We start from the raw sequence: 27,755 nt of genomic DNA on the forward strand, positions 1-27,755 counted from the left end.
TGTGAACTAGCTCTTGGTATTTTCCTAGTATTGTTTATAACCTGAGTCATGGCCATATGCCGAAAGGTCACACACAGCATCCTTCTATGTTCTAACAAACCCCCTCAAAAAAGATTTTTCTAAATAATGAAATCTAATTTTTTAAAATGTTACATTTATCTTTAAGGCCTTTATTGTGCTGTCATTATTTTCTCTTTCTGCTGTTTCCCTTCAGTCTTCATGAGCTTCTCCCTGTCATTCCTCCTAAAAAGGCAGGCTCACAGAGTAGTTAAAAATACACACACAGGGTTGGAAAGATGACTCAGGGGTAAAAGTATGTCCTGCTCTTCCAGAGGACCTGAGTTCAATTCCCAAACCTACACTGGCTCCTTATAACTCCCTGTAACTCTAGCTCCAAGCAATCTCACAACCACTCTGGCCTTTGGGAGGATATCCACTCATCTACAAATACACACCTGCATGCCCACTTGCGCATGCTCTCTGCCTTTGGGAATTAGGCAGACCTGGGGTTAGATCTTGTTGCAACTTTGCCTAGGCTTTTGAACAAATGATTTGGCCTCCCTTGACATATGTGTCCACATCAGTAAGGAGAAGGGAATAACTCTTCCCTGGCTAATTTATGAGGATTGTTCTCGGTATCCAGTTGCATCTTTCTACAGATTTCACTTGCATAGCAAGTGGCAGTGTTCTCTGTTCCTCCCCACGGAGTGTGTATGTCTGAGGGCAATAACAAAAGCTCTGAAGCAAAGCCACATGAGGAGAAAGAGAGGTTACTTTAGGTGACAGTTAAGAGGTGGTTTAGGGAGGTGTTGCACTGAGGTTGACCAACTCTAGTGACGGTTTTCCTAACTGTGTCACAATGTGGATGATGGCCATGGCTAGAACATGTATGAAAGAGAATAATCCCACTACAAGTGTTAAGCCAGACTTAGAGCTAGTGGAGCCTGGGCCAGGTTGATTTTATCCTGTCCCTGCTCACATATGAACTAACCAGAGTTTCAGGAAAAATATCTTAATCCCTGTTGTGTGAAATTTCCTGGAGAGACATAAAGATATTTCTCTGCCCCTTCCCTCAGAATGGACACTAACAATAGATCAAAGAGACCATTCCCACCCAAGTCTAGCTTAGTGTGAACCAATGAGTTTCTTAGGTTTCCTTACAGGCTCATGGATGACTTAGAAATAAGAGTATCACACAAGTGACCACCTAACATGGGAAAGTGCTAGTTGGGAAAGCTGCACTCAACCCCCAGAACTCTCTGAACAACTTGGAAGGCAGCTTGAACAGCTGAAGAATCTCCCTGAGAAATTGGTTATTGCTTGTGTAACCTTGGGGAAGTGCCTATAGATCTTTCAGAGACTGAGTTTCCTGTACTTCCTGACTCCTAAGGGCCTCCCTTCAGGAGGGAGTGTTTCAATTAGAAGGAAACAGCTGCACAGTAACCCCTGTCAAGGGCACTCCCTCACTCACCTAAAATCTTCCCACTAGACCCCATTTGATAATGACTGCACCTCCCAACATTGACACACTGAAGATTAAAGTCCCAACATATGGGTGCTGGGGGTTCAAACCACACCCAGGACAGAGCCGTATTCTGGAAAATGATTTAGTAATCTGACATAGGGTTGCATGCCATTTAAACAGACCTAAAAGAGAGTTACCTCCCTAGCAACTGATGAGAAAAACATTCACTCAATGACAATAGACTTCAAGAGAAATAGTTCCTTGCTAAGCAAGTTAAATTGATAACGTTTGTTGGGAGAACTGAAGCATGGCACAGGAATCCATTGATGTTTGTATGCTGGTACGTTTCCTTCAGTGAACATGAGTAGGGCAAAAGTGATAATTCAGAGTTGATCTCTCAGTTCAGTGTCCCCTGTTACCATCACATAGTTACCATCACATAGCTGGGGCTCAGGCAACCATATTGATTGGCCCACTGAGAGAATTTGAAGCCAAATGGAAATTTGGGGGAAGACATTTGAATACTAGTGAATGCTTTAATGCCCATTATTTCAGATAGTATTTCTCCCAGAAGGCATTAGGGTGTGGGTATTTTTCCCCTAAGAATTTGACATTGGGCTTAAAGTAGAGAGAATAGTTTCTAGAAGCTTCTCCTAAATGCTCTGTAATATATCACAGCATCTTTCAATTTCTATACCTTTCCCCACAAGCTTACATCCCAGTTATATATCATGCTCTTATACACTTCCAAATATTCAATTTAATATTTCCTTTTTCATGTGTTCAAGCCCTTGTCTATGGATTTCCCATTCTAAATACTGCATTACCTTCTGTATGACAAACATGTAATCATTCATTCTGTTAAAGCTATGGCCCAGGAGTTACATCTCTTCTTCCTCAAGGACATTTAATCAGTCCTTTCTCTGGGCTCCATCTTATGTGTCACCATTATGAACTTGTGATTCCACATTATCATCATCTATGCACACTTCTTGCCCCAGTTGGTGCAAGATCCTTAGTATTGGCCTTGTAACAATGGCTGGGGTTCACTGTTTTAGGCATTCCTGTTTTCATAAAGTAGATTCTGCTTTCCTCCTCCCTCTCATCCTTCCCATGGGCGATTTATGTGATAGAGGAGTTTAGGCTGGAGGGATGGCTCAATGGATAAAGTCTAAGAACCAGAGTTGGATCCTCAGCACCCACTTAAAATCCAGGTTGTTGAACATTGCAGCTAACTTATAATCCCAAGGCTCAGAAGGCAGAATGGGGAATCTTTGGGTAACCTGGCAGAACCAGTGAACTTCAGCTTCAGTAAGAGACTTTGTCTCAGTTAATAAAGTGGATTGAGGAAGATACCCAACATTGACCTCTGGGCTCTAAATGCATATGCACTCACGTGTCCCTCCACATTCAAGCATGAATGCACACGTATCCATTCCAGACACATATGTACATGCAAAAAGAGACAGCATCTGGGTGTGCACACCACAAGACATTCCGAGCATTGCTTGTCTTTGTGCTGTTTGGCTAAAGGACACACATTTCTCTAACAATCTTCTAAAGATACCTTGCCTCCAACAGAGACTTTGGCTTTCCCCTCTATCTGCAAAAGGGGAGATGCAGTTAGTTTCACACTGTAGAGATTGTGTTAGTAGGCCACAGATTACAGCCATACTCCAATTCTTCTTAGCCTATACTTCAGGCTTTTTCTAGTTTTCTTTGTCTGACTCTATTATCCCATTAAACTACTGGTGGAAAATGCATGGCATTATTTATTGCTCCCCTTGAACTGACTGGAGGCAAACTTCAGAATAGCCTTTAAATAGCCTTTAGACAATGACCAATGACTAGGCAAAAAAAAAAAAAAAAAAAAAAAAACTGATGTATTTATTTCATTAGGAAAAAAATGACTATACAGAGATACATGGAGAACTAAAAACTACATGTTGAGAAAATGCCATGAGTCCATTTAGAAAAAAATTCCACTGCCCAAATTTAAGGATAAGCATTGAAGGTGGCAGATATCAGAATGTTGGTTGCCTCTAAGATGGGTATTTTGGAGGATGACACTAATGTTCTGTCTTGATTGAGGTGGCTACAGTGGTGGATATATTTTGTCAGAGCTTTGAGAATCATATGTTTACAATGGGTGCATATTATTGCAAATTATACCTCAGCAAACAGGATTTCTTAAAGTGATGCCCATGACATGGTCTGTTAGTTACTGTGTTTTAATTACTGCTTCCACTTAAAAGCTTTGGTAGTGAGATTAAAACACAAGGTGTTTCAGTTCTGGCCTGGGAGAGATTTCTTGCTGAGAGCAGTTGAAAATTCATTGGACATTTCCTGAGTCCAGTTTTTCCCATTAGCACATGGAAGGGAAAAACTGTGAAGTCAACCAGATAATACAGGGGGAACTCTTGGTGACTCAAGTAGGATTTTGTTGTTTTGTTTCTTTTCAATGCTGGATTGAATCTATAGAGCCTCTTGCATGCTTGGCAAGTGCTCTTTCTTGGAAGTGAATCCCAGCAGTACCCAGTTTCATTGTGTTTTTTAAAATAATTTTTCAAGAGTCTCCTACTTTTTCTGAGTGGAGTTTCACTGTATGGACCAGGCTGTCCTAAAACTATGTAGACCAGACTGACCTCAAACTCACAGAGCTCTGCCTGCCTGTGCCTCCCCAGTGCTAGGATTAAAGGTATGCACCACTACTGGCACATTTTTAGTTGAAGACTCCTCTTAAGAATTAGATTATTTACTACTAGTGGGGGTGTTTTCTAATTATAAAGTCAGTCATTTTAATTCACATATGACTTGTTGAAAATATTTATTGAAGTCTGCCTTGTACCCTGCCTTTGTAGCAGTGGCACTGTGTTAGGAAAGAGGATAATACAACATGGAGAATATTATAAATAAATTAATCACTGGTGAAGTGACTTTGAAATAAATAGGTTGAAGGTTGGTTGGGTGGTAGCTGATTAAATTTTAATTTGTAATGTTGGGATGTTGCTAAGTGGTTGAGAGTGTGTGATAACGTGACACACACAAACACAAACTCATATACATGCACACGAACACACACACACACACACACACACACACTAATGAGTTCTTGAAGGGAACTTTAGGCAGACTTGAAGGAAATAAGAAAAGGAGCCACTGTTAAGTATTCAGGTTGTTGGAGATATAGATAGAACAAGATGTGCAAAGGCTGGTGTTTGAAGAAACCTGGAGGCACTTTGGAGTGCTGTGTCAGTGTGGTAGAGCAGCTGTCAACAGGTGTGCTGGTTAGTTTTAAATGCCAACCTGACACAACCTGGAATCACCTGGGGAAGGGAGTCAATAAGGAATTATCTGGGTCCATTTGGTATGCGGGAATGTATGTGGGGTACTATATTGATTGTTAACAATTGTTAATTGATATAGGAAGACATGGCCCACTGTGGGAATCACCATTCCCTAGTCAGGGTCCTGAATAGTTTAAGAGAAGAGAAAGTCAGCTGGAGGGCAAACAAACAATTATCCATTAACTGATTCTTTCCCTGATCTGACCGTAGATGTGACTTGACTAGATGCTTCAAGGTCCTGATATGTGACTTCTCTGCTAGGATGAACTGTAATCCAGAATTGCTTTTTGCAATTCAGCTTTCCGAGTTGCTTTTTGGTTGGGAGTTTTTATCACAGTCAAGGAAATGAAACCACAACAGCAAGAGTTGGCTTGTAAGAGATGAGATCAGAGGGATAAAGAGGATTCAGTGACTGGCTTGGAGGGGGCCAGAAAGGACTATGGATTTACCCTGAGCCAAGTGAGACAGCATCACATTATCACATGAACTGACTGAATTGCATGGAAGAATCCCTCTAGCTCATAATGCTGGCCTGCATAACTTTCTGTAACGATGGGGCTGTGCTCTGCTATTCAGTATTGCCACATACCCCATCTGACTCTTGACAGCATGAGATGTGACTATGGAAAAAGTCATATACAGCTATGGGCCATTATATTAGGTGGTGCCCTGCTGAGAATTCACTGGGTAAGGATGGAGGAAAACAGAAGAACTAGATTTGTGTTGAAGGATATGACATTAAGGCACATGCACATTGGCTGGGGGCAGCGTGGCAACAATGGACATGGGAAGCATTCAGATTCAGAATGCTTTAAAAGCCCCGGTGAACATCTACATATGTACACACTCCCCAGAACTTGCATTTTCAGATGCTTTTAACATTTTCAGCATGTCATATTTTACTCAAAGGAACTTGTCTTGTGGAATATAACCAGAGAACATAGGTCAGCAAATGACAGGACCCAGTACAGCCAGCATTACTTAAATATGTGGTCTTGTTGAGGCGGGGGATCATATCCAGGCAACATGAGACCTTAGGGTCTCTGTGGTTATTTCTCTTTCTCTTAAATTATGACTTAAGTCCAGGTAATTATAGATAAGATGAAGTGGGATATACCGAAGGGGGGAAAAGAGGGAGGTACCAGCAAAAGAGTGCAAGCTCCCCTTTTTGTTTACTTTGAAAGGGAGTTTTCTCAGAGGGTTTTGTGGTCGTTAAAGCATGTCATCGGCTGTAATTACATTTGACTTCTGCACTTCACCACAGGGGAAATAACATGTCCATACAGCCTGTCTCGTTTCACTCTGGAATCCCTGTGTTTTGCCTGCTCTTCTCCAGCTGCCCCTTGTCTCATCCCTGTGGCTTGGCTTTGGCTGTGGTGTCTAGACCACCCTCCCCAACTCCTTTTCCTTAAGATCTCCCTCTTTATTGCTCTGTGCTGGGATCATTTTGATGGCTGCTATAGGTATGGGTCATGGTTTTCCATTGGCTCTAGGAAAGAAATATATTTGGTCTTCAAAGTTATATCTTGGACTGACACTAGGATTGGAAAAGCACACTAGCAAAATTACCTTTGTTCCAATGTATCGAAGATGTCTCTAGCCTTTCCATAAGACTGACTTGAACTGTTTCTATGGAGACCTCTTCCTCCTCCAGTCTGACCTATACCCCTCACATATCTTGCTAATACCTGCCCTCAACTCTAGAGTACCTTAATATGGAAGCCCATATAGATGACAGCCCTGATTCTGTTTGGTGAGAGGCTGACTCGTGATCCTTTAAATTACCTCATAGGTCTAGTGTCAGAATTAAGTTGTCATAGTATTGGAATATTACGAGGCTAAGAAAGTGATGATCGTGGTGACAATAGTGGTAAAGATGTTAGAAACTGAGTGTACCAGCCTGGATGGTCCCTGACCATGCAGTATGTCATTTATCCTTGAGAGCAGCTCTAGAGGTAGACGCAGGTGATAGTTTGATAATTATTAGAGTGACAACTGGGGGTGGGATGGGGGAAGGAACTTATAGCTTCTAGGTGTTCTAAAACATGCTAGGGACACAGACTGGGTCAGATTTGCTTTATTCCTTTCTTGATCTGTTCTGCCACCCAAGACTATTTTCACTATCATCAGAAAACAAATCTCTTCAGCCCAGTGAGATGTCTCAGTGGTAAAGGTGCTTACTTCTAAGTCTGATGAGCTGAGTTTAAGTGCCAGTACTCAAGCAGGGAAAGGAGAGAAGTGACCCTCACACGTTGTTCTCTGACCTCCACGTGTGTGTATACATACGTGCTCACGCGCGTGCATGTGCACATACACACATTGACTCACACACATGCTTACCATTTAGGTCTAAGCTGTCAGTCTTCTGATTATTAACTAGTGCCACCCCTATCACTAAATACATATGAACATGCAGACTCCACAGGCACTCCCTGATTATCTACTTACTACAGCAAATTGCTTTACTTCCACCTACTTGACTTGCCTGTACTTTGAGAAGTTTGTCTGATTGCATCCATCCTAAAATAAAATACTGTACCCCAAAGCTTTGACTGTTTGCAATTTTTGTGTATTATCAGTCTTACCCCCACCTTTTCTTCCCCTTCCTTTCAGGATATTTGCAAATCACTCTGGTGCTACCGAGTGGGCCACAGATGTGAAACCAAGTTCATGCCTGCAGCAGAAGGGACCGTTTGTGGCTTGAGTATGGTAACTGTGCACTTGTTAGTCTGTAGCTCTAGAAGGATGCTGAGGTCACAGAATTGTGACCTTAGAACAGAAAATTTTCTTAGCTGCATTTTTTCCCTGACTTCTCTTTAAAGTAACCAGCATTACCAAGCAAAGATTATAAAAACAAAATTACTATGTAAACTAGTTCATTCCATTGCTTATATACATATTTTATTTGTGTTTCTCTTTTATAGATGGGGCCATGAGTCTTAAGTATCTCTACGTCAGTAACCTAATAGGCTTCATTGCATTCCATTGGCAGGCTAAACTTCATGTCCTGTGAAAGGGCCGCAGGGGACAGGTGTTCTCATTAGTAACAGAAATGACTGTCCTCTCAAATTCTCATATTTATTTCTGTTATCTGCCTTTTTCTTATGGGGGGTCTGGAAGGAAAGGTACCCTTGGCATAGCAATAAATGAAGTATATTTAGCAAATCCATTGGAAAGACCACACAAGTTTTAACATATAATGAGATGGATCAGGTTTGCTAATCTCTGTCATTTGCTTTCTGGAACCAATTTTAACCTGTATAGAAGAACTGGTCATTTACAGTGATTTCAGTTCCTTGGGGACTATTGAGTACTGAATATCAGGAGAGTCTTCTGAAGATACAGACATAGACAATTGAAATGTCAGTCCTGTTCTTCTGAGAACACGAAGCAGAAGCTGCCTACTTACTGTTCTTTGAACATTTCCTCTTGAAGCACTAGCCACTATCACTGGAAAGAAAGAACATTTGTTGAGATTCAGTATGCACATCAAATGGACACTGAAGCTGGCTTTGAAGAGACTTGAAAGAGTACAGTAATGGATGCAGAGTGTAGATACATGAAACTAAGATGGGTGAAAGCCAAGTCCTTCCATCTCAAGATGTGTGTGCAAGAAAGAGTAAGAGTTAGGTCTATGCTGTCATATGTTGAATTAAAACATTTTGAGGCAAGACACAGGAGCTCGTTCTGTAATCCCAGCATTCAAAAGGCTGAGACGGGAGGATTGCCATGAGTTTGAGGTCAGCCTAGTTTACATACCAAGTTCCATGACAGCCTCTGCCAGGTAGTGAGATCCTGCCTAACAATAAAAATAATATGTTTTAAAATGTACAGTGTAAGTCATGGCTAGTCAGTCACACTGAATAATTGAGAAACACTAGGGATATATGTGATATATAAGATTATATGTGTATATATTTAGTGCTTACATTTTATACTTGAGATTTTATGTATGCATTGTGCTACTTGCATCTATATGTAGATTTCTGTAAATTCCCATTTGTTATACAGATTGCAAAGGCAGAGGAAGGCAGTTTAGCAGCAGCTTGACCTAAGACTAGGATGAATACTGAGATCATGGCAGCCCATTCAATGATTGAAACAGATATAAAGAAATACATTTCCAATAAAAAAATTAGATTAGAATTAAGGTGCATCAGTCAGTAATTTGTTTATAAGAAGCAGAATGAGTCCTATGTAAGTGTGAAATCTAGACTCTTCTATGTGTGTTGTATTTGTGTCCCTGTGAGACTGAGAAAGTCAGAATCTCCCTACTGAGTTCTCAAATGCAAAGTAGTCTTCAATTCCTGAATGCTTTTGAAAGGGTTCTAGAAGACCCTGTGTGTGAAGATCTCCCCACTGTTCTCAGACATCAGAGCAACTTGGTTTTCTGTTGGGTGCTGATTCTAGTTGGGGGACCACAGGCTATTGATTTTTTTCCAGTGTCAACCTGGTAGAGGCCCTATGACTCCCAGTGGGAAAGATGTGTGGTGGCAGTAGCCAAAACCTCAGATGACTTATTGGTTCCCCACAGTGTTATGTAATTTTAAACTCTGAAATGGCAATTAACCCAAGCAAAAGAAAAGCTTAAGACAGAGGGATTGACCTGCTCATGGCAAGAATTTGAAGAAAGGAAAAAATACAACTGAGACAAAACTCATTATCAACAAAACCATGCAGTGAAGTCATACAGCCAGATGTGTCATGGGGGTGGGGTGGTAGAGAACTATAAGTCAAACAACATCCCTGTAATTCTGTAATTGAACCCCACTTCTCAGCAAAACCTGGCATCCCCTAAAGCACAGCCCTTTGGATCAAAATGCAAAGGGTTTCGGGAAAGTGTGCAGTTCTACTAAGTCTTGCAGGACTTGCTCAAAGTGAAAATACAGCAAGCAAAAAAAAAAAAAAAAAAAAAAAAAACAATACTATCAAAGATGAACTCAACCCCTAGAAAAGGAGAAGGAATGCGGGGTGGGAACTGGCAAAACCTGAATTTACTACAAAAGAGGAGCTAACATGGGAGGCCAACAGAGAAATCAATCCTCAGCCCATCTTGTGTGAATCACAGTCAAGTGAAAGATTCAGAGCAAATCCTTCTAAGGCACTGAAGATCACCAGTCATCAGAGGGTCTGAAGTGGGCATCTTCTATGAATGCAATTTGTTCAGACAGAAAGTTACTAATTTCATGAGATTACCGTGTGATTGTTAAATGAGGCAAATCATGTGTACAGTTAGCTGTATCTCAAATCTGCTTTGATAGTTAAATAATCGCAATGATTAACTCTTGAATGCATTAGAACTGTTCCATAAGTAGTAGCATTGTCTCCAAGCAACAAGAAGGCATCCTAGTCATTCTGCCTGACTATGTGGGCCATTGTATAGAATCTTATCTGTATGTTTTCCCTACATCTACATCGACAGTTCACACAGCCTGTACTTCTCAGCATGAGGATGGGAAATGCCACTTCTCTCTAGAGGCAGACTTGAAAACACAGGCAGCAGCCACTGAACATTCACAAAACACAGCAAACAAGGGTTGTGTAGGTGTCACACATTGTCCCTCCTGCCTTCCCAGACCCCCTTTTCCTTTTTTATTGCACAGCTATTTGCCTCTCCCTGAACGTCCCCAGGTGACCTCTGATGGGAACCATGTTGCATGTTCTTTCTGCAGTGGTGTCGACAGGGCCAGTGTGTAAAGCTTGGAGAGCTCGGGCCGCAACCCATCCATGGCCAGTGGTCTGCCTGGTCGAAGTGGTCTGAATGCTCGCGCACTTGTGGTGGAGGAGTGAAGTACCAGGAGAGGCACTGTAGTAACCCCAAGTAAGGCTCCAGGAAGATTTGACTTTTGAGTGGGATGTTCTTCTTTTGGGTTAAAAGCAACCAGCCTAGGTTTTCTTGTTTACATATGAAGGCTGTGTGTACTGGGAAGTGGGGCGCAGGAAAGCACGGAGGGTAGAGCTCAGAACACAACAGAAGAGCAGTGCTCTGTGTGTAAATACAATGATCAGGGACTCCAGTCATCTCCTGAACTTTTTTCTTAACCTGAGCAAGGCTCTGCAGTTCTCCATCTGAGCTGTTGTTCAGCCGGGAGGCTTGGGGAGTAGAATGTGTGCTCTAGCAAATGAACTGAGAATGTGTAATGATTTTTTTACCTTGCAGGAATAGGCTTCAATCCCTATTGATAGACCTGTCTGACTTCTCAAGACACCAGAAATAAAAACACATGTTGTTACATTTGATGATGACTTTTAAATTTCTTTAAAAAGAAAACAAAAAGCCATTGTGAGAACTAAAAGCATACAGCGACATTTTGAAATCAGCCTGTGGTCACCTTTAGGGACTCTGTGGTTCAATCGTTATGGAGTCTGAGTCTGGGAAAACACAAGGGCATTTAAGTAACTTTGAATGACTCTGCTTCCCATGTGAAATAAACACTTCTATTTGTCCTAGTAGAAAGGTCCAAGACCCCAGAGAACTTACATACCCTTTCTTAATGTGTGACTTTGGGAAAGTCACTTGACTCTAAACTTGTGTTTCTATACAAAATGTGATGTTAGATCCATCTCAGAAGACTTGCAGGAATTAGGAATAGGGTCTGTAGAATTCCTCAATGCCTGGAGTAGTGGCATACACCTGTAATCTCAGCACTTGGGCTGAGGCAGGAAGATTAAGACTAGTCTGGACTGCATGGCGAGATCTTATACTGAGAGAGAGAGAGAGAGAGAGAGAGAGAGAGAGAGAGAGAGAGAGAGAGAGAGAGAGGGAGGGAGAGACAGACATAGACAGAGATACAGAAACAGAAAAAGAGACAGAGATAGACGGGAACAGACAGGTGGATACCCACTGATCTGAAAGACAAGAAGCATCCAATAGATCCTAAAGAAAATGTTCTGAGGGTCATGTGCTCTCACAGTCCTCATCTTAACTTCTTCGGGAGGACGGGGTCACCCAGTGTCACCCTGTAGACCTGTAGAGAAAGTGGTAGCTGGAGAGTCACAACACTACCAGTCATAACACTAACAGAGAGTATGACAAAATAAGACTAGTGTGATGAGGCCCTTAAAGCTAGGGTTAATTTTACCACCCTTCCAGGGATGGCAACCCACAGAGGTTAAGTACACTAGGTGTGGAGCCCAATGCTCTGACCCTGTTCTAGCCCTGCACTTCCAGCTGTGAAGCCACAAGCATCAGGTCTCCCTTCCCTCAGAGTCCTTGTTTTATGACATGGGGTCAAGATGGCACAAACACTAGCCAAGCTGAGAGCTGTAAAAAGCTCCTCAGGAGGGCCCAGCATGCCATAAGTACTGCATGAGCATTGGGTGAACTGAGAATCAAAACACAATGACATCAGAGTAAAAAGGAATTTTTCAGAAGAGGCAAATGGTACTTCATCTGAGTCAGCATTCTGAGAGCTATAAAAAGCTTTTTTATTTCTTTTTCCTGAAGTACAAAGGGCAGGTTGGAGATAATTAGATGGCTTGTGTCAGGTGCTTCTTGGGATGTATTAAAGCTGCTCTGGAGCCAGCGAGCCTTGCCTCCTCCTCCTTCCCTGAGGATTGACTCTGGGTCCTAGCATATAGTAATGAAGTACCCTAGCCCTGAGCTAGTTCCTGCTGCAGATCTCTTTTAACTTTTTATTTAGAGACAAGGTCCTGGCTGACCACGCGTTCTTTAATCTACCCCAGGCTGGCCTTCAATTTGCAGTTCTACTCCCTCGGCCACATAAATAGCTGGGATAACAAATCTACAGTAGCGGCAGTAGCCCCAATAACCCAGAGCTTTTCAGATCTAGGATTATGGACATAAAAGGCTGCAGAGTTGTGAGTTTATGCCGTGTGTGTGTGTGTGTGTGTGTGTGTGTGTGTGTGTGTGTGTGTGTGTGTGTACATGTACACGCTCTCATGCATGCCTTTTCAGAGGTCAGAAGAATGTATCTGATCCCTGGAGCTGAAGTTACAGGAGGTTGTGAGCTTCCAGATGTGAGTGTTAGGGGTGGAACTCCTCTGGTCCTGAGCTGAGTGGAGGACTCTTAAATGCTCAGCATCACCCCAGGGTTTCTTTTTTACATCACAGGCTCAACATCCATGACATCTTCCCACTTGATGCTAACAGGATTACTTTCAATCTCTGTTTCCCCACATTGTAACAAACAAAAATGTCTTCTTTGGGCATTGCCATGTGTCCCAAATGAGGCAAAACATACATCTTACTGGGACTCCTCAGACTCAGTACCTGACTATACTGGGAGTAAGGTTTGGATGCATTCATGACTTATATCAGATTATGAAAACCACCCTTCTGATACTCCACCATAGCAAGCATCCTGAACAGCACTCTTCAAAATCATTCTCTTACTGTAGGTTCTGCAGCATATTTCCTGGGTCTGGTTTTCATACATGACCATATTTTATAATCTCAATATTTTGCCAAGAAAGGAATAAATTACCTAACTTAATAGCTGTGCTGGTGGAATGCAGGAAAGAAACCCCTGGGATTTAAATTAAAATCCTTTTCATGTCAATGGGATTGAGAACTCTCCTTATGATGAATAACTCCTTGTGGAAATAGCATGTCCTGGTTTCAACAATTCCTAATGAAGAATTAATCGCTAAACTATTTCTACTCAGTGCAGTTTTATCGAGTTAAACAAGATAAAAGATAATTTGAATACTGTCCATTCTACCTTAGAGTGCATCCACAATTAAAACAAGTAGATAGTCAGTTAACCCCCACATGGTTGAACGAATTGTTCTAACCAGCTCTTAATTTGTGTTGGCACAAAGCTGCCTTTATTCTCACTTTCAATTTCAAGTTACTGATTTTTGTTCTTCCAGCTAAGTTCTGCCATTTGGTTCTGTTTGTAGCTCCCAGCTTAACTGTTTTCATTTTCTCAGTGGAGAAGCAGTGTATGGTTGCTATTTCATCTATGGAGTTCTTCCAAGGATGTGTTTTGTTTCATAAAAGAATGGAGTATGCAAGGCCGACTTGTGGACTTACCAAAGAGTTTAGCCTTCCAAGGGGTTAAATTAGATGTCCTTTTCATCTTATTCCACAATGGCTAACATCAAGCAAGTATGACTGCTTCTCCTATTTGTAGTAGGTGCTTTTATTTCTTCTACACCCAGTTTTCTGTGGAGTTCCACTACACCTTAAGAGCCTTTCAAAAATACCTCTCCAGACATTTTTTCCCAGACACATTAAAACCACCCCATCAGTTCCAACCTAGTATCATCCCATTATTTCACAAATGGACAACCAAGGGGAGAAAAGAGCCCAACATCAGCACCTGCTTGGGTACCATGCTGACAATGGCATAGTCTTAACCCTTTGACATTTCTTCTCATTTCCTAGATATCAAATTATCATGCATAATAGAGACTGGGAGATATTCTCTATTCAAAAAATTAACAGTGACATCCTGAGATTGCCTGGACATTCCTAAAACACAAGTCTATTCAGCAAAGAATTATAGACTACCCTAGTGCCACCTAGCCAGTGGAGTTTGGGAGGAAGCTAGGGTTTTACAACAATCATTAAGCTGACTCTGGGGCCCATTTTTCTAACCAATAATTTCCAGGCTCAATTATCAAAATCAGCAGGCCCCTCTAAATGGCACACCAACCTCTTTGGAAAACACATACTACACATACACACACACACTGTCTTTGCTTATGGATATGGCTCAGGTGATGAGTGCTTGCTTGGTCTGTATGAGAGTGTCTGTGCTTAGTTCCTAGCACTGCATAAGCCAGGTTTGGAGTACCTGAAATTGCATCACTCAGGAGATAGATTCAAGAAAATGTGGCAATTCAAATCATCCTTGACTGTGTATCAGAATGAAATACATGAGACCCTTTCTGAAAGAGGAAGGTGAGGAGACTGACAGAGAGAACATGTGAGCATGTAAATGAGAATGAAGAGGAAATCTTGCTACATACATGTGTGTCCCTATGTACATTAACAGCATTGCCATAGAGATTCTAATAGTCATATAACTAATATTATAAGCATCTATGGTCAGGTTGACTTGATAGAAAAACAAATACAGTTCTGCTTTATAATGCAATATCGTGCGCTGGGGCTTTGCTTTCTGTCTTTATTTTTGTTTCTAATCATAGAGAACTTGCCAATCTGCAGGATGTTAGAGGAAAGCTCTCTGTTCACTTATCCAAACCTTCATGCTTAACACCACAGAAATCCAGGTGTGGCTGTGCAGCCCTGCACTCCATCATTCAGAAGGCACAGGCAGGAATATTTTGAGTTCAAACCCAGCTTGGACTACCTTTTAAGACTCAGTCTCAGACAGAATAAAAGGCTACAAAAAAATGTTCTTGAATGGGAAGATTTGATAGGAAATCTGAAATTATTGGCAGTTATTATGTTGACCACTGTGACCTTATCCCATAATGAAATATGAAATCTGAGTATTATGATCATGGAGAGCACAGTGTGGCTTGTAATCTAGGAGCATGAGCTATTTAGAATATTTATAGTTAAACTCACCAAAAAGTCACGGACATTAAACCAGTGCCTCGCTGTTAAAAAAAAGGGGGGGGGACTCCCTAACCACTGTGCTTACTGGATCTTTCTCTCAGTTCCCATGTGGTTCAACAATGTCTGTCTTGCTCAGATAAATGCAGTCCTAGGTGACAAGGAAGACAGTCTGGGACAGAGTCCAAAGAGCCGAGGTTCAGCTCCACTGTTCCCCTGAGCTGTGTGGCCTTCATTGACATGCTGTCTATGTCCCATGTGACATTTCTTCACTTCATCTGTCTTAAGAGAGGAAAGCCCTGTGAGTCTGGAGGCCTTTTCTAAGCCACAGCTGTGCAGGTCGAACAAGTCACACACTCTGATGGTCATTAAGCTTACTAATAAGGGGCAGTCTATGCAGCCTATGCTTGACATCTCAGAGAAATCTGTAAGCTGAGCATTTGCCTTATGATGCCTTGTAAAGAGTATTGAGGCTGTGACAGCACAATTTAAGATTGCTAATGCCTTATTAATGATCACTGAGAAGTCCTAGGGGGTCTTATTGAGTGCCATGCCACTGAACATTCAGCCATTTGCTCCAGAATGTTTTATAAAGGCAGATCGCATTCTGGCCATGCAGTTCCTTCTGTGTCTGTGAAGTTCATCCATGGGCTCTCAGGAAGGCTTGCTAGAAAATGCTGTAGTGGATCCAACAGCATTCTATGGCAAGCCCGTGCTTCCCATGGGGACAAAGAATTTTAATCACATCAATTTATTAACCTTGAGTCCCCTTTTCATAAAGCAGTTGCGTTTTAGCTCTGGAGAAAACTATGAGAAGGGAGAGCATAATGGGTTGCTTTGGCAGGGTAGGCTGGGTGAGTGGTTAGTGTTTGGGGCAGGTAGGTTGGGTAAGTGGTTAGTGTTGCTGCAGGGTAGCTTGGGTGAATGTTTTTGTTGGTTCATTATAGGCTAAGCAGTGTTTAGTGTTTTGTGTGGGGTAGCCTAGTGAATAGTTAGTGTTGGTGGAGGGTAGGCTGGGTGAGTGGTTAGTGTTGCCCTCTAAGATGTCATAAAAGCCTGCTATTGAGATTATAATTATTTACATTCTCAAGAGATTCTCAACTCTGGGAATCATTCTCCACTTCTCTGTGCTTGGCAGGAAGGCAGTAGGGTTACCACAGTTAAAAAGGTACCATGCTGGTGAAAAGGAGGCAGTGTCTCTCCTTAGAGTCCAGAGTGAATTGGAATAAAACACCCCAGTATAGGAAAATAGCCAGGGTGCTAGCTCCAGGGCCAAGAGACCTAGCCTGGAGAACGTGGATCTTTCATTCATTTTTTTTTTCCACATGCTATTATCTTCAGGGAAGCAGGTACATGGGAAGTGCAGGAAGATGTTTAGGATATAATGAGATGGGGGTAGGGAGCAGCTTTTGATACTAACATCTGTGTGACATACATACCTGATGCAGAGAACATGTTTCTGTCTTGAGAGTCCCTGACACACAAAGTATCCAGGATTTTTTTGTCTTAAGGAAAGTTACAGAATATAAAAATTAGATCAGAGATGGGAAATTAGTTTCATTTCACGTGCCACTTACAATTAGGCATAGCAGCAGGTGCCTGTGTTATGATAAGCTTATTGGGGAGACCTTGGTGGATTCTATGTTGGGCAAGTTGACCAAGGCAGAGGGACAAACATGCCAGGCAGACAGAGCTTAATTGAGAAGTTTTATTAGAAAGGAAGCATCAGGGAAGAAAGAGAAAAGAGGTAAAGAGACAGAGAGAGGACAGAAGAGAAGAGGGAGGTAGGAAAAGTCCTGTCTGCCCCCAGGGGAACAGCAGGAAAGAGAGTGGCAAAGAGAGGAGCTAGGGGGAGTGGGGAGGAAAAGCATGAGTGGGCGGGGTCTGTCTTTTAAAGGGGTTCTTTGCATCTGTGTGCAGACTACACAATCATAGATCTTTTGACCAGGGTACTGCCTAAGTGCATTCTGCCAGGTGACAAGGGCAGGCTAGCATAATGACTGAATCCTTATAGCCTGAAATTATGATGAATAGGATATTGCAATTTTGAGGCCACACTAAGTTTCTGTAAAAACAAAAGAGCTCTGCAGTTGATTAATTTTGTCTGCATGGGAGCAAGAAGGGGATAGGCAAATTGCAGAGCATATATTTCCAATTATGTAATAAACTAGATACACCTGCCCATAGTACAATGACGCTCCCCTCAAATGTCCCTTCTTGCATTATTATATTGTCTGAGAGTAGGGTGTTTGATACTAAAATTCCTGAATTCTGTTTTTAGGCCTCAGTATGGTGGCAAATTCTGTCCAGGATCTAGCCGTATCTACAAACTGTGCAACATTAACCCTTGTGATGAAAACAGCATGGACTTCCGTGCCCAGCAATGCGCAGAGTACAACGACAAGCCCTTCCGGGGGTGGCTGTACCGGTGGAGGCCCTATAACAAAGTGGAAGGTAACTCAAGTGACCATGACACTCAGGTGTCTCTCTGTAGGTAATGTGTAAAAGTCACAGCACAGAAAGAGACTCTGCTCATGTTAAAGAGTTATCTTGTTTATTTTCTATTCCCCAGACTTGTCCCAGTTTAATATTTCAACTTTCATAGGTGTTGTTTATTTTTGTAGTCTTTTATTCTTCTTCCCAGAAGATACCTCTTCTCTGTGACGGAATGGACCTGTGTGTTTGGAATTGACTTATATTTCCAAATATACCATTGACAGCTTGGTGATTTTTTGTTTCCCAGGGATGTTAATTGAAATAGGTATGAGTTGTCCAGACTGAGAACTTGTGAAACTATATATGTCCCACAGAGACAGCACATTTAAAAAGGGACACGTCAGATAATTGCAAGGACAGGAAGTTTTTTTTTTTTTTTTTTTTTTTTTTTTTTTTTTTGTAAAAAGATTATATGTCTGTATACACACAGGTGATGAAAAATTATACTGGGGACTTCATATTTATTATAACAAAGTTAGCTTGAATTTAACTTTTTAAAAGATAACTATAAAGAGAGACTATATTTAAAGACTAGTTTTAAGACTTGTTGCCTTTCTTAAAATGCTGATAGAGGTTACCACTCTGATACCCAGACTAACCTAGAATTCTCAACCTTCTTAATTTAGCCTCCTGAGTCCTAGTATGACAGATGTTTTACCATCCCTTGCTTTAATAGTTCTAATTTTTTAAATGAATGAATGAATGAATGAATGAATGTCTAAAGGGACACATGTAAGTGTGTAAGTGACAAGTTCTCTAATGCTATAGGCCTTCAACTAGTAGTTTAGTTATGAATAGGGAAGGGCACTTACACAGCAGGTTCCAGCAGACAGCAGATGGGATAAGATAGGCCAAATTTCTCTAGCATCCAAAACCACACTTTCTCTTGTGTGCACACTCCTGCAACCGCATGTTCCTCATTTAAAGTTCTTTCTCCGAGACTGTGTCCTTCTTTTCGCTGTCTTTCTGACCCCTGGCTTCTTGGGTGCTCCTTGGCCTTCACGTGGTATTCATTTAATTATCTGTAGCACTAGTGCATTCTGTTCTGTTTACCCACTAAAGTCAGTTTCCGTTTCCAGTCTGTATCTGGGAAAATTCTTACCCTTCAGTGTTGTCGCTTCACCATTGCATGGTAGACTTTAGTAACAAGAGAATGTGCAGGTTTAGTCACTCTGTGAGAATTTGCTGCCTCAGGATCTCCTTTCTCCACAGAGTGCGATGGCACAGTTGAGACTTTTGTTCTCACTTCCTTCTCCAGCTTTCTTGTGTTGCCCAGACCTACCTGCATGGGCCTGGGGAATGGTGCTGCCCACAGTAGGCTAGGATTAGTCATCAATCAAGACAGTCTCTGCAAGACATGACTATGAACCAATATGATCTGAGCAATTCTTCACTTGAGGTTTCCTCCTTCTAGGTGATTCTGGATTTTTTCAATTTCATGCTAAAAAGTAGCAACACAAATGGCATGGGTTTGAGCCAGCATGGGCTATCTATGGAAACTGTCTCAAAACAAAGCAAAACCAGAGGAACAGGGGAAGGCTCTGTCATAAATGGAGATCTTCTCCCCTTAGAAGTGAACTTCCCTTTTATCTTTCTATTCTGTTTTTAAAGAACAAGGTCATGCCTGGAAATCTGTTCTGGACAAAAAGAACTTTATAAATCCAGAGACTTGTAAAGACGAAAAAAGGCATAAACACACACACACACACACACACACACACACACACACAAGCTGTCCCACTCCTTAATCTCATTTCTTAAAATTAGACACGATCAAATAAAGTTATTATTTGAAAAGTAAAAACATTGTAGTTGAGAGAAAAACATTTTATCAACCCACACATCTACATATTTTGACCACAGTAATATATTTTTCTCTCGTGGTTCAGTTTTAGTTTTGCCTTCTATTGAAGGTTTTTGTGGAACAGGACTGTTTGTGGACTGTTTACACATCTGTGTGAAACTGTTGTTAGGGCTATCACTCAGTGTCGCCTACGGAAGGTCCCATGTGAAAAACGTCATCTGGGGTTGCTGGCCAAGGACAGCTGTCTCTATCAAAGGAATTGGCTTGCTTATTCCTTCCAGATAGCAAGAGCTCTATAACTACATTTATTTTTTCCTTTTTTCCTATGATACTATAAATTTCTCAGGGGATTAATGACCTACACAAAGTTCTTTTTTTAGCCTTTAGAATTATCTTAGTTGCCCTTTATATTAATGACATTTTAATTTGATTTTTTCATAAACATGGTTGACTGAAAGCTTTTGTTTTCAAAATATATTAATCTTTACCCTTTTATAGGTTGTATAAATATCTATGGGGATCCAGTCCCAAACCAAAATTATCAGACTCTAACCTGATCTGTTTGTAAAACTTAAAGTTTCATTAGAACACAAAGATACCATTTCATGTACCTGCTGTTATTCATTAACTTCAGGAACCACAAAATCTGTAATAGTTCCAGTCTGGGGAGGCTGACTGCTCAAACCAGCAGTTCTGTACACTGTGATAATTCCTAAAGATTAGGAATACAAAATCCTTAGGTATCAAGCCAAGCATGGTGCCACACACCTTTCATCTCAGTACCAGGGAGGCAGAGGCAGGTTGTGCCTGTGAGTTTGAAGTCAGCCAGGTCTACATAGATATTTCTAGGCCAGCCAAAGCTGCACAGTGTGAGAGACTCCCAAACAAAACAAAACACAGCTCACAATTCTTTGGTGCCAATATTGAATTGGGTTTTTTTTTATAGGCTGTCAAATGGAATTTGTCTTTTAAAAGATACATACAGGTAGTCTTCAGTGCACACTCACAGGTACACTCACAAGCAAAATTATACAGAAGGTCATCTTTTCCTCACAATAGTTTTCCAAGTCGATTTAATCACTGTCTGGTGGCCATACTGTTTTGCACACAAGCTAGACTTGACTGAGTCTTCTTTTATTTCTCTGCCTCTAGAGGAAGATCGATGTAAACTCTACTGCAAGGCTGAGAACTTTGAGTTTTTCTTCGCCATGTCGGGCAAGGTGAAAGATGGGACACCCTGTTCCCCACACAGAAACGATGTCTGCATTGATGGGATTTGTGAAGTAAGAGGACATTTCTGCCCTGCGGTGTGCAGTCAGGCTTGGTCTCCTTGTGTCCTGTGAAGCTGGTGGAGAGGTTCCCTCTAATACTCACTGGGAAGACAAAGTGTTCAGCTGAGACATGCATCTGAGGTCCTCTTTCAAATGACCTCTTCATTTTCTGTCTTAGTCACTTCCCAGCATAGAGAATGATGTGAGGTTACAGCCACTTTGCATTGCTGTAAATGATGTTGATGGCTCAGCACCTGCTTTCTAAGCAAATTCACCACATATTAGAACCTCAAAAGATGCAAGGGAGATGTCCTCTGTATTCAGTTCTCCTCATTCTGAACTCACTTTCCGTTGCATTTAAGCTTCAATATGAACACTTCATCCTTTCCCCAGGGTGTGTGTGTGTGTGTGTGTGCGCATGCGTGCGTACGCGTGCGCACGCACACACGCACGCACACACAATATGGGCACATGCCTGTGTATGTTTGTATATGTAAATGTGTATATGTACATGTGCATGCATACGTATATGTGCGTGGAGGGAGTCTGAATGTGTACTGCTTAGCTTTCTTATGCTTTATTCATAAAGTTGGCCTGTCTGATAATAGCCCATGAGCCTTTAAGTTTCACAGAGGTAGAGTCTAAGACTTAGATCAATTGTGCAATTTGATCAACTATGCATTTGCTTCAAGAGGAAGGGCCACTTTTCTGGGGAGGGGGAAGCTGGCTACCAGTAAATTGCCCAGTTTTCCAGTGGTTGACCCCAAAGCTGTGTGCATACATAATCAGCACTCATTAGAATCAGTGAGCTAAAACAATAATAATATAGAAAGGAAAGAAGACATAAAGTTAGCAGTAAAATGTATGGGGGACTTCTAGGAGAACTGGAGGGGGATATGAATATATATTATCGAAATACATTGTATACATGAATGAAACTTTTCAAAGAATAAATAACATTATTTTTCCCCTTAGCAAAGCTGCCTGCCTCTTTAGTCCTCACCTCTGGCTTTGCTCATCTTTGACTTCTTCCCTGCTTTTGTTCACCACAGCCAGTGGGATGTGATCATGAACTTGGCTCTAAGGCAGTTTCAGATGCATGTGGTGTTTGCAAAGGTGATAATTCGACTTGCAAGTTCTACAAAGGCCTGTACCTCAGTCAGCACAAAGCAAATGGTAAGAGCTGCTGCTGTTTCCTTCTTGCTGCTGGCAGTGCCCCACGTCTGCCTCGGAATGGGGAGGGGACTGGCTAATGTAATCCTAGCTCCCTGGACACCAGTGATGGCTTTTGCCTCAGGGCAAGGCTCTTAGGGTGGGTGGTTTCATCTATGCATTGTACCTCAGAAGTATGTTGAGTACACCACAAGCCGCTCAGCAGAGAAAGGCCCTTGCCACCAAGGCTGATGACCCGAGTTCCATCCCTAGAACCCAAGGGCAAATGGGAGATCTGGCTCTCAAAGTCCTCTGACTTCCTCACGCATGCTGTGACACATGGGTACATACAAACATGTTCACACACACATGTGTATCTGCTCATGTGCACTTTCCTGCACATGGAGGCGCGCGCGCGCACACACACACACACAGAAAACAAAATTTCAGAACAAGAAAATGAAACTGTTGATCTTTTTCTACGTAAGATGGGGTGAAAAGTCTCAAAGGTTCTTGCTCCAATCTACAGTGTTAAAGTCAGAGATGCTCTCTTTCTGTTCAGAATATTATCCTGTGGTCACCATCCCAGCTGGGGCCCGAAGCATTGAGGTCCAGGAGCTGCAGCTCTCTTCCAGCTACCTTGCTGTTCGTAGCCTCAGTCACAAGTATTACCTCACAGGGGGCTGGAACATCGACTGGCCTGGGGACTTCACCTTCGCAGGGACCACGTTTGAATACCAGCGTTCCTTTAACCGGCCGGAACGCCTGTATGCACCAGGACCCACAAATGAAACGCTGGTCATTGAAGTAAGCTTGATTCTGATGCTGGTGCCTCCTGTGGCATTGACAGCAATGGCTACAAGTTGAGCAAACTCAGAGGACTCCCTTTCAGCTTGTTTCCTAACAGGAGACCATTCTGAGTGCAAGGAGGGAAGGACAGTTAACAATTCTATTTTGAGGAACTGGAGACAGAAATCTGAAGTGCCTCCAGAAGATTTTAATGTCTAAATAGCAGTGTCTTGCCACTGCACTAGCGGGGGGGGGGGGGGTGCCCAGGAGTATGAAGATAATACGCGCTAAACGAGTCTATGCTGTGTCTGCCATTCAGAGTCCACTGTCGCTAGTCCTAGCATCTGTCAGCTGGCTCAGGAGGAGGCTTCTTAGTAGAGAAAACACTGACTTGTATATCAGCAGGAATTTAGTGTTAATTTTGTAGGTTGTAGCTCCCCCAGAGACTAAAAAGGAAAAAAAAAAAAAATGAATGGGCACTAGAAGCAATAAACACAGCTAGCATGTCTCAAAATAAGTGTGCAAGATTGTTATCATGTGCACATTTCCCTGAGTCCTCTGGGTCTGCTCTCTTCCTGTTTGAAAAGTGGGTTTGCTCTCCAAGGACTGTGTATAAGTGACAATGTTTACTATAACAAACACTCACATGACCAGGTATCCTTGTTAGTCATTGTGCACTCCAGTTTTTTACCTACACAGTTTTTTACCTACGCAGAAAGTTTACTTCCGTTCAGATTTCTGTTACTGTCACAAAATACCTGAAGTAATCAATTTATGGACAAAAAAAAAAAAAAAGGTTTGTTTTGATGCAGAGATTGGAAAGCTCCAGGCTGTGTTCTGTTGGCTCTGTTGCTCTTGCTGTGTCTAAGGCAGCATCAGGAGTATTTTGTGGAAGAAGATGGCAGTCAGGAAGTGAAAAAGAAAGAAGGGTGGGGCCAGAAAATCCTACCAAGGATTCTTTTCCCCCAGTGACTTAATATCTTCTGACTATGGACCACCACTTAAAAAGTTTTTACACACCACCACCACCACCCACAACCACCATCACCCATTAGTGTCACAGGCTAGAGACCAAGTTTCTAACACATGGTGCCTTCCCTCTTTGACTTGACATAAAGATAGATACTGCAACATGAAAAACAGTTAAAAACTTGTATAGGCCACAAAGCCAGGAGAAAGCAGACACTTCACCAACTGCGCTATCTCCACAGCCCTTCTTGCTCTGGTTTTTTGAATGTTCATAGCACCTCATGAAGCAGGAGGGGTTTTGAACCCCCTTCTACAGATGAGAACACTGAGCCTCCCAGAACTTGTGTAACATAGAAGGGGCAGGACTAAGACTGGAACTTGAGTCTTTCTAATTCTGCTGCACATGACGTTATCCAACACCAAAGATGCTTGAAAACCCCAGCCACTCATGTGGTAAAGTTTTCTTAAGGCCAAACTGCCCAAGTTGATCTAGAAGATTTGGAAGCTCTGGAGAGATGGGATGCTGTGCAGGCAGATAGCTGACTTCTCAGAGATGGTGGTTACACAGAATATTTTTTTAAATGTTTGTTCTCAGACTTGAACTCAGGGCTTTGCATGTGTATGTCAGGCATGCACTTTACCCCTGTGCCACAGCCAGGGCCTCCTTGTCCACACTTGAATCCACAAAATCATTGGAATATGCCCAACAGGCATAAACCAGTGGCCACTAGAAAGTCACTATGAAAGCTGAATATTAGAACCAGTAGCAGGAGCTTGGCTAGTGATTTTTGCCTAAGACTCCTTATTCCATACTCTCTGCCTGGTGAGTGTTTGAGCTATTTGCATTTCCTGTGTCCTTGGCTTGCTTAGGAAGCATCTCTACACTTACCCTTTATAGGCTTCAGAATCCTGCATCCCCCATTCTCTTGGGGCATTTGGACCCATTTTGTGACTGAGAACGCTATTTCCAGAGGCAGGTTCTTCCTCTGTGTAAACTGAAACTGCCTTTATTCCTGGCTCAGCTGGACAAGATCATACTGCTATAACATGGGTGGTGATTTGTGCCGCTTCTGATGTCTCTGTGGTGAAAGCAGTGAGCATGGATTCCTCTTGCCCTGAGCAAGAGTTTGGATACCATGTGTGATGAGTTATCCTGAGTGAATTTACATGACATCTTGATGTTTCCTTGATAGATTCTTAGATTCCCCATAAATGTAGAAGGCTGAAAAGTGAAAATTACCCACTGTATTAAGCAGCTGTTTAGTTCTTCTGTATTCTATACCCTAAGCATCTACTTGGTTCCTCAGTTGACTGTAGAATAGATGCAGATATATAGCTGAGGATAAAATAAAGAGAGAGAGAGGGTATGTGGAAGGATGGGAGGGGGAGGGGAGAAAGGAAGGAAGGAAGGAAGGAAAAGAACAAAAGAAAGAAAGAGGGAGGGAAAGAAATGAAGGAAAAGAAAAAAGAGAAAAGAAAAGCACCAGCAGACCTCCCTAGTATTATAAAACAACACACTGGAAAGCATAGGGCAGAGCTGTACTGATATATCAATGAACACACACTTTGGCAAGCTCCCTGAAGGGAAGTAAATCTAAAGGAAGCAAACGGAGGCTGTCTCTGGATTTAGTGGTTGGTAGAGGAAAGATATCTAATGTGATAACTGAAGCATGGGGAGGACCAGCCAAGTGAAGTGTGCGGAAACTTCAAGACAGGAAGTAGTTAAGAATACACTTAATGCTTCAGACTGAAAAGTTGGTTTTTAAGTCCCATCTAGCCAGAGTGAGGTTAGGGAAAGAATGTCCTGAGGTGTGGCTGGGTGTCGTAGAGAAGCAGAGCAAGGTTGACATTATAACCCATGGTGAGGGGCATGGAATTCCTAAGTCCGTGTCCAGATCTTACTGAGGTGGATGTGTTACGAACTCATTCCAGCCACTGTGCAGAAACATGATTTGAGGGGCACAAAGTGAATGAAGGGACAAAAGAAATGGATCCACCTCAGATTCCAGATAAGAAGTGCTAAGAACTGAAACAGAAGGGATGAGCATGAAGGGAGTGGACCTACTTGCAAAATATTAGAAATTTAAATAGGAATTGTGGAGGGAGGTTCTAGAGATACATGGGATATGGACTTCGAGTCAGAACACAACGTTGAGAATGAGCCATGGCATCTTCCTTGAGCCTTTGGTGGGTGTTTTTACTACTGTAGCTATCATGATGATCCCTTGACATGGGGCTAAAGGTGGGAGGGGCTTGTTACTCAAAATACATCTCTTCAGTATTGAAGATGCAGCTATGAACAGGCAGTGGGGTGTGCAGCCAAACAACATGCATCAGATCCCACAACCCTCTGAAGTGATACCTTAAAGTATATTAACAAATCACAGGGTAGTGGTCCAAGGTTTCTCTGATGGGCTACCTCTTGGGAGTAGCCAAATCATCGCCTTTTTCAAGACTGTTTCACAAAGGCTTTATTGAACGGCAGTTGACACCACCTAGGAGTCAACACAAAAGGTGCATGTACACCTAGACCATAACTCAAAGTTGTCACAGGATTTTGTTGTAAATCTTCTTCTGTTGCTACCCTGGAACCCTGTCATGTGCTTTTGCTCTGTACCTGCCTGGACAGGAAAGTGAAGATTTCCTTAGCGACAATGGGGATAGCATTTTAGCTGTTCTTTTCTCTGACTGCTACAAGTTAGTGTGTCGTTGCTTTGCTTTTTGTTTTTTGTTTTTTGTTTTTTTTTTTGTTGTTGTTGTTGTTGTTTTTTGTTTTCTTTTTTCTTTCTTTTTTTTCTGGATTCTAAGATATTTAAAACCTGTGCATGAATCCCACACTCAATCTCTCCATGTTCATTTTGGAGTAGAGTATCCTTCCAAGATAATCCTTTGGCCTTTGCAATTGGCCAGAGAACACTGCTTGCTATGTGTCAGTCTCACAGTTTCAAGACCATGCAATCTGGTTGGGTTTCAGAATCACAGCATTCCTATAGTTCTCAAAGTCTATTTGTCTATTCTGAGACCCTTTTGAACCATGGTGGTGCAGAATAAAGATGCCAACCTCCATATTTCCTAGTCTCATTTCCATTACTGTGATTTAAGATTATAGCTCACACCTTTAATCCCAACATTAGGGAAGTATAGAAGAAAGAAACAAGGTCTCAGAAAGGCATGCATTCTCCAGACACACTGAAGAGAGGCAACAGCTTGAGACTTGGTGAAGAGCTCGTGTGTGAATCAGCCCTTTCAGCCTGAGCTATAGATGTGAGCCAGTGGCCGACTACTTTGCTTTTCTGATGTTCAGCTTGAAGTTTGAATTCCAACATCACTCTCTGGGTCATTTATTTTTTTGTGTGTCACACACCACAGTGAGCAAACTAGTGGCCAGAGGCCAGATCCATCTCCCAGATCACATAGCAATGAAGTATAATGGAACAATGCCTTAATATCGTGTGACTTATTGTAAAAATGTGGATTTTAAAATCTGTTTTCAGAAACTCTGGCACTGGTGGATACTTGAGTTTGCAAGATTAGCCATAGCACTTGGTCATGAGCTGGCCTCCTGACATCTCCTACATCAGGGGTTCTTAAACTTTTTGAAATTGTTTTATTTAAGGTTCATTTATTATGTACAATGTTCTGCCTGCATGTGTGCCCGCAGGCCAGAGGAGGGCACCAGACTTCATTATAGATGGCTGTGAGCCACCATGTGGTTGCTGGGAATTGAACTCAGGACCTATCTCTGAGCTATCCCCTCAGCCCAACTTTTTGCACTTTTGAGGAGAAAATTTTAGGAAACCCTAGGTATCATAGGTGTGTAAAGTAGGTATGCCAGTAACACATTTATAGATAACAAATGATAATTTTATTTTAAAATAGCTCTTTGCTATATAAATAATTTTACCATTTATTAAAGGTAAAAATAAATTTGCATGCTGACATAGTTTGCTTTTATCAGCTTGACTTGGCA

At 41.9% G+C, this 27,755-nt stretch overlaps 1 protein-coding gene across 1 annotated transcript in view; it reads left to right on the forward strand.

The window, feature by feature from the left end:
* Positions 1-27,755, forward strand: part of Adamts18 (ADAM metallopeptidase with thrombospondin type 1 motif 18) — a 135,537-nt gene that overhangs the window by 77,589 nt on the left and 30,193 nt on the right. Inside the window, exons 10-15 of the mRNA XM_051201501.1 lie at positions 7,426-7,521; positions 10,485-10,633; positions 17,586-17,758; positions 20,757-20,887; positions 21,928-22,051; positions 22,590-22,834. Coding sequence (XP_051057458.1) covers positions 7,426-7,521; positions 10,485-10,633; positions 17,586-17,758; positions 20,757-20,887; positions 21,928-22,051; positions 22,590-22,834 — 918 coding nt within the window. The remainder of the gene's footprint in view (positions 1-7,425; positions 7,522-10,484; positions 10,634-17,585; positions 17,759-20,756; positions 20,888-21,927; positions 22,052-22,589; positions 22,835-27,755) is intronic.

The sequence above is a fragment of the Phodopus roborovskii genome, unplaced genomic scaffold (assembly GCF_943737965.1).
Source record: "Phodopus roborovskii unplaced genomic scaffold, PHOROB, whole genome shotgun sequence".
In the NCBI taxonomy this organism is placed as follows: Eukaryota; Metazoa; Chordata; class Mammalia; order Rodentia; family Cricetidae; genus Phodopus; species Phodopus roborovskii.